Source organism: Cebus imitator, unplaced genomic scaffold (genome assembly GCF_001604975.1).
Source record: "Cebus imitator isolate Cc_AM_T3 unplaced genomic scaffold, Cebus_imitator-1.0 Scaffold148, whole genome shotgun sequence".
Classification (NCBI taxonomy): Eukaryota; Metazoa; Chordata; class Mammalia; order Primates; family Cebidae; genus Cebus; species Cebus imitator.
Genome location: NW_016107463.1, coordinates 67,324 through 73,659, shown reverse-complemented (window position 1 = coordinate 73,659; position 6,336 = coordinate 67,324). Strand labels below are relative to the sequence as shown.

At 53.1% G+C, this 6,336-nt stretch overlaps 2 protein-coding genes across 7 annotated transcripts in view; one reads left to right on the top strand and one right to left on the bottom strand.

Moving 5' to 3' along the window:
- Positions 1 to 4,545, bottom strand: part of LOC108314095 (basic proline-rich protein-like) — an 18,038-nt gene extending 13,493 nt beyond the window's left edge. Inside the window, exons 1-2 of the mRNA XM_017542831.2 lie at positions 4,005 to 4,545; positions 3,238 to 3,376 (exon numbers count right to left, since the gene is read on the bottom strand). Of these exons, the coding sequence (XP_017398320.1) occupies positions 3,249 to 3,376; positions 4,005 to 4,545 (669 nt within the window). The 3' untranslated portion in view covers positions 3,238 to 3,248. The remainder of the gene's footprint in view (positions 1 to 3,237; positions 3,377 to 4,004) is intronic.
- The window catches only part of LOC108314094 (probable helicase with zinc finger domain), a 69,489-nt gene continuing 67,066 nt past the window's right edge, over positions 3,914 to 6,336 (top strand). For 2 of the 6 annotated variants that reach the window (XM_017542823.2, XM_037743587.1), the window contains exons 1-2: positions 3,914 to 4,065; positions 5,366 to 5,421. The gene's annotated coding sequence lies outside the window, so the exon portion shown is untranslated. The remainder of the gene's footprint in view (positions 4,066 to 5,365; positions 5,422 to 6,336) is intronic. The other 4 variants (XM_037743588.1, XM_017542828.2, XM_037743589.1 and 1 more) reach the window with 4 other exon arrangements.

Here is a 6,336-nt window from a genome sequence, read left to right as displayed (position 1 = left end):
AGGGCAAGGCTCTGGATTTCAGCTCCAGGTTGGAGACTCCTTCCTCAGGGTAAACATGGTATTTGAAACCTTGAGACTGAAACAAATGATCAGGGAGTATAGGTGAAAAAGAAGAAAGACCCAAGAATTGAGCTTTGCGACTCTCCAAGCAGCAGAAAATGAAGGCATTGTGGCTGGGGGCAGTGGCTTATGCCTGTTATCCCAGCACTTTGGGAGGCTGAGGCGGGTAGATTACTTGAGGCCAGGAGTTTGAGATCAGCCTGGTCAACATGGGGAAATCCTGTCTCTACTAAAAATACAAAAGTTACCTGGGCGTGGTGGTGCCAGCTACTTGGTAGGCTGAGACAGGAGAACCTCTTGAACCCAGGAAGTGGAGGTTGCAGTAAGCCAAGATTGGGCTGCTGCACTCCAGCCTCGGCGACAGAGCAAGACACAGTCTCAAAAAAAAAAAAAGGCCAAGTATGGCAGCCCATGCCTGTAATCCCAGCACTTTGGGAGGCTGAGGTGGGTGGATCATGAAGTCAGGAGTTTGAGACCAGCCTGGCCAAGATGGTGAAACCCCGGCTCTACTAAAATTACAAAAAATTAGCTGGGTGTGGTGGCGGGTGCCCGTAATCCCAGCTACTCAGGAGGCTGAGACAGGAGAATTGCTTGCACTCAGGAGGTGGAGGTTGCAGTAAGCTGAGATCACGCCACTGCAGTCCGGCCTGGGCAACAGAGCAAGACTCCGTCTTAAAAAAAAGCAGCCATGGTTAGTGGGAAGTAGAGGAGAAATAAGAAAATGAAGGAAGGAAGAGGGATGTGATGCAGAGGGATTAGTTGGGGCTGTGTGTGTTCATCAGATCAGAATCAGCATTGAGCCAAGTCAATGGTGGCCAAGGGACCTGTTTTCCCCACACCACTGTTCCTATCTGCCTGCCTCTAGCTGCGTGTGGTCAGAGTGGACTGAAGAGACGTAAGGCAAGGCCCTCAGCATCTTGCTGCATGCTCTAGCACTCCCTTTCATCAACATGCCCATCCCTGAGAGAAGTTTGGTCATGTACTCGACTAACAACTTGCTGAGTGTCTATGTAGGTGCCAGGCCCTGGTCTAGTCACTGAGGCAAATAAGCCAGACAGGGCCTGTGCCCTGATGGAGCCTATGCTCTAACAGGGGCGGGGCACATGAGAAACAACTAACAGATAAACAAGAGAACTTCTAACACAGGTCAGGTGTTCAGAGTGACTTGCTCCAGCGAGGGGATCACAAAGCCCTCTTCGAAGAGACCTAAATATGATGAAGGTGGGACAACCTCACACAGGAGCTTGCAGACCGTGGTGGAGAATTTGGGTTTTTTTTGAGACACAGTCTCGCTCTGTCGCCCAGGCTGGAGTGCAGTGGCGTGATCTTGGCTCACTGTAACCTTCACCTTCAAGCAATTCTCCTGCCTCAGTCTCCCAAGTAGCTGGGACTACAATTAGCCACAATGCCAGGCTAATTTCTGCGTTTTTAGTAGAGACAGAGTTTCGCCATATTGGCCAGGTTGCTCTCTACTGACCTCGTGATCTGCCTGCCTCAGCCTCCCAAAGTGCTGGGATTACAGGCGTGAGCCACCGCGCCTGGCCTGAGAATTTGGGTTTTTTATTTCAAGTGTGATGGAGAAGGCTTTGGTAGGTTTCAGCAGAGGAGTCTTGATCTGATTTACATTAAGCAAAAGTCACAGGGCTGGTCAGGTGGAGGATGCACTGTAGGTACAGAGGGGGTGCTGGGAGAAGAGCTGGCGGGCCATCCCAGCTCAGGCAACAGGGGGTGTATTTGACAAGGCTGGGCTTGGATGCGCACACTGGAGGCAGCCACACAAACTGAACACTTACTTGGATCGATGCCTATGCAAGGCCAAGAAAAGCTACCTATCAAAGAAACGTGTTTGGGAGGCACAGTCCTTGTCCTCAGCTTATTTCCTGTTTACTTATAATAGGTTGGTGCAAAAGTCATTGTGGCTTTTGCCATTACTTTTGCATTAACCGAATAGTAACCTCAGACTATACACAGAAAGGTGCCATGCAAACTGAACAACCACTGAGTCAGTGCATACCAGTGGCTAAATAAGTACAAAGGAGGAATTGGAAAAGAAGCACCCGGGGTGCCCCCTGGAAGGAGGAGTTGGAGCCTTCTTTAGATGGGCCAAGCATTCCATTTCTCCAGCAGGAGGGGCACTGCCTCCCCCTATCCTAGCCCTGTGACTTTTGATTAGTCTAAGAACCTGGCTCCAGGCTCCAGTTTCTCCACTCATTCTGAGCTGAGAGGCGGGTGACTCAGGGGAGGTTGCTCCCCAGCACGCAGCGTTCTTGGCTGGGAATGACTCATTACTTCATTCCCTCCCTCGCGAGTGACCCGGGGCCAATCCCTCAATGTGTCTACACCTCACTCTTCTCATCACACCGGGACAATTGCCTGGTGGAGTTTTTGGCTCCCCGGGCGCAGGGCTCCTGTCTGCCACTGTCCAGGTTCTTCCTGAGGCTGCTGATAGGGTCTGGAGGAGCCTAAAACCCTCGGGTAGACCCAAGGTCCAGGCCCTCCCCGTGCACTGAAAGGGGGTTTTAGTGCGTTCTTCTTTTAAATGCAGAGCCGTTCAACAGCATTTTGCACCGAATACAATTAGCAAGCATTCCTGTCTTGGAGGATTTTCTTTTGGACACCTCCTTGTTGTAAAAACTTGCTTGGGGAAAAAAAAAAGCAACTGAAGCAGGCCTCCAAAGACAGCAAAGCAGGGACCTGAGGTTCTGAGAAGAACGCGGGCGGAGGGTGACAACGGATCTCCGTCGCAAGGGGGACCTGGGCGGCTGGACGCCGGGGCTCCAGGGGACAGGGGGCTACCGGCTCAGGGCCCGGGGCCAGTGCTCTCTCTGCTCGCCCTGCGCAGCCGAAAGCCGGCACGGTGTCGAGGGGAGAGGATGCCCGGCAGCAGGGGGAAGGCAGGCTGCGGGTGCTCGCCCGGGTCAGAGACCCCGGCCCGCGCCGAGGAGCCCCGCACTTTCCAACGCAGCGGGTCGCAGCCCGGAGACGCCGGGCGTCCCCACCTCCCGCCTCCCGAGCTGGAGCGGCGCCCAGGGTTCTCCCCCGGCCCCGTCGCCTGAGTTTGCCGCCGGACTGGGACCCGCCAGGTGGATCCGGACAGGCGCACCCTGCTCTCCGCCCGGGACCCTCCCCCGAGCCCAGGCGGCCTCCGCGCCCCACCGGGCCCGCGCCCCTGATTACCTGCCCCGGAGTCACAGTCCGCAGCCCGGACGCTCCGAGGCGGGATCCGCGGAGCCCGGAGCCACATTCCTAGGGGAGGGGTCTCCATCTAGAGGGTCGCGGATCACGTAACCCGCCGGGAGGAGGAGACCGCGGGAGGCTGAGTAAACCAGGGGTAAAAAGTTGCATTTGGCTCATTCTTTTTTTTTTTTTTTTTTTTTTAATCGTGCTTCGACGCTGGTGGACTCGGGGACACGGCGTCCTCCCAGTTCCCGGAGCCCGACGGCCCCGGGGCGCTTTCCCAGGGCCAGAGGCACCTCTCCGGCCGGCGGGCGCGGTGCTGGTCTGCGGGGCCTTGAAGGCGCCCCGGCTGCCCGCGGGCTTCCTGGAAGCGGGGCCGCAGGAGCAGAAACGCTCACATCCACCCGCACAAATAAATCCGTGAGCAGCTCCGCGCCGCCAGCGGCAGGGAAACCGCGGGCTGATTCAATGCAGACGCGGGGCGTCTGCCCGGGCAGGAGCGCGGCGGGTCAAGAAGACCGGGCGTGGGGGCAGGGAGGCCGGGGCAGGAGAAAGAGAGAAAACCCCAAAGCCACGTTTCAAAAATGCGGGTGAATTTTCAATGCCGGCCGCCCGGGGGAGGGGTGGGGGCCGGGGTGCGGGCGCCGGGGCCGGCGGGCCACCCGGGGCAACTTTCCGGGCGGGAGGCGCGGCCGGAGGGGGCGGCGCCGGCGGCGGGAGGCGGGAGTCGGGGGCCGGGGGGAGTCACTTTAAAGGCTCTTTCTTACCCATAATGCTTTGTGGGGACGTTGACAAGTGGATCCAAGATGGCGTAGAAAGTAATGACAGGTAAGTCCTGACTTCCCCCTTCTCTGCTCCTGGGGCCGCTCCGCGAGCTCCCGGAGCCCTCCGGGGAGGGGACCCGACTACCCTCCGGTGTCCCGGTCCCGGGGCGCGGCGGCCCCGGGGCGGGCTGTGGGCCGGGGCGGCCCGCGGCGGGGCCTGGGAAGCGGGGCTCTTCGAGGCGAGGCCCGGACGCTGGGGCTGTTTACAGCTTCTTCCCCTACTCAGTCCCCGTCCCCTCCGCTGGGGGCCGCGGCGCCCTGGGCCCTGGCCGGGGAGGGGGCCTTGCACGCCGGGCCCGGGAGCCTGCAGGAGGTTTCTCCGGCCCGGGGCACTCTGGGAGGGGGACTCGAGCCTCCCTGCACGTTCCCCTCCTATGGGTCGCGGCTGGGGGTGGGGAGCGTGCGGGCCTCCCACGCCCCGCTCGATGCCCCCCTCAGGGCTCGGACTTCTGCCGGGTGGGGCGGGGGCCAGAGCTGGGGTCATCGGGAAAAGTGGGTCAGGGGTGCGCTCCCTCCCTCCCCCGCGGAGGGCTTTCGGCCCGAGATTCACTTTCTTCCCCCCTTTCCCCGCCCCCTCCTCGGAAATGCTCTTTGGCCCACAAGCACATCAACAAAAATAAAGATAGGCTCTCTTTTCCTGGAGATTCCTTGAGAGTACTCCAGTACCCTTTTCAAGGGCTCAGAGACTGCAGTCTTACCTAGAGAACTTTGATTCCTCTACCCCAAATTATTGGAGCCTTCTGCACCCTAGCCTTTGCTGAGAATCCTTCAGACAGGGCAGGAAGTCAGCCTCCTGTGATTCTTCTTGGATCAGGATCCTCAGGTTTTGTTTGCAGTTCAAAAATTGTCATTCCTTCTCCCTCACAACTTACACTTTTCAGGCAAATCATTAATATAATAAAGTGTAACTTCAGAGACAGTGGATTCCTGGAGCGGGGGAAGGAAGGAGGAGTTGTCTGTCTTGCCTAGTTTGTTCTTAATTTTGCTCTTTCTTAAACGCATATTAATAAAGTTTCCTCTCCTTCATTTCTTTCTGATTTTGAAAGTAAGGTCAGCCCGGGTTGAAAAGATAACTCTATTATGTTTTTTAGTTTTAAGAGCATGGTATAATCTATTCTTTTATCTTACTGAAAGGAAATGTTTTAAGGTCAAAAAAACACTCACTCGCAAAGCTACACACTGTACCATTTTTGTAACTTTCCATTTCAAATTTAGATGCCCTTTCACTTAAGGCTGATAAAATGTTTGCTACTGATAATGTCTGTTACTGGTGTTGTATAGACACATCTTTCTATTTGCCTCAGGAATTGGATGAAGTAATTGATCACTAATGAACTACAGTGCTGGTGAGATGTGTAAGGTGAGACTGCAGTTAAAAATTATTTCCTTTTTTTCCTTCTTTAATCAATCCGCAGGAGTAAGGCTGAAACTGAGTAATTTGGTGGGGCCATCTTTGTTTTCCAAATATATCACTCAGTCAAATGGGTCTGTGAGCAGGGCTAGATTTAGAAAGAAAAAATATGTTGAGTGTACCAATCTCTTCGGTTGCTCTAACATACTCAAACAGTGGTACTTACTAAGAGCCAAATGTTATTTGCAGCTATTCTTGATCAGTATCTTCACCAGAGGTAATTATAGTTTTCCTATTCAAATTTTCTTGCATAACTTTAATTGGATGCCTTAATTTTATTTGTGTTTTGGTTGTCTGTCACCTTCTGTACATTTAGTCCTGGTGATTGTTTATATGGATTTTGTGTATCCATGATTTGTGGGACTCTTGTAAAGTACACCCTTTCCATTGGAAAGAATTAGGCGGGTCAATCACTCCAGCTTTTATTTTCTGAAAAATGGAGTAGTGCTTGTTTCTTTAATAATTATTTTGAAATAAAGATGATGGTGTGGAGATCTGTTTAGCTTATTAGGGATAAGACTAGTTTGTCATTATGTTCTGATCACACCTGGTGTGTGAATTCAAAGTGCTTTATTTAATCTAATTTGTAATGCTTTGGATTTAAAGGATATTATTGATACAGTGTTAGTGAATGGTTTTCTCTGCTAGAGAGAGGAAGAGAAGTTTGCTACTTTTACATTTTTCACAAGCAGTTTTCTCAACCTAAAATATTTTACTCAGTTTTTTTTTTTTTTTCCTTAAATGTAATTGTGGTAAGTTGATTAGTTACTGCATTTTTTTTCCCCCACACATCTGGGCTTCTGGATTTTGAAATCCTCTCCCAAATTTTTCATGTCTGTCACAACATCTGTTTAAGAAGAATAA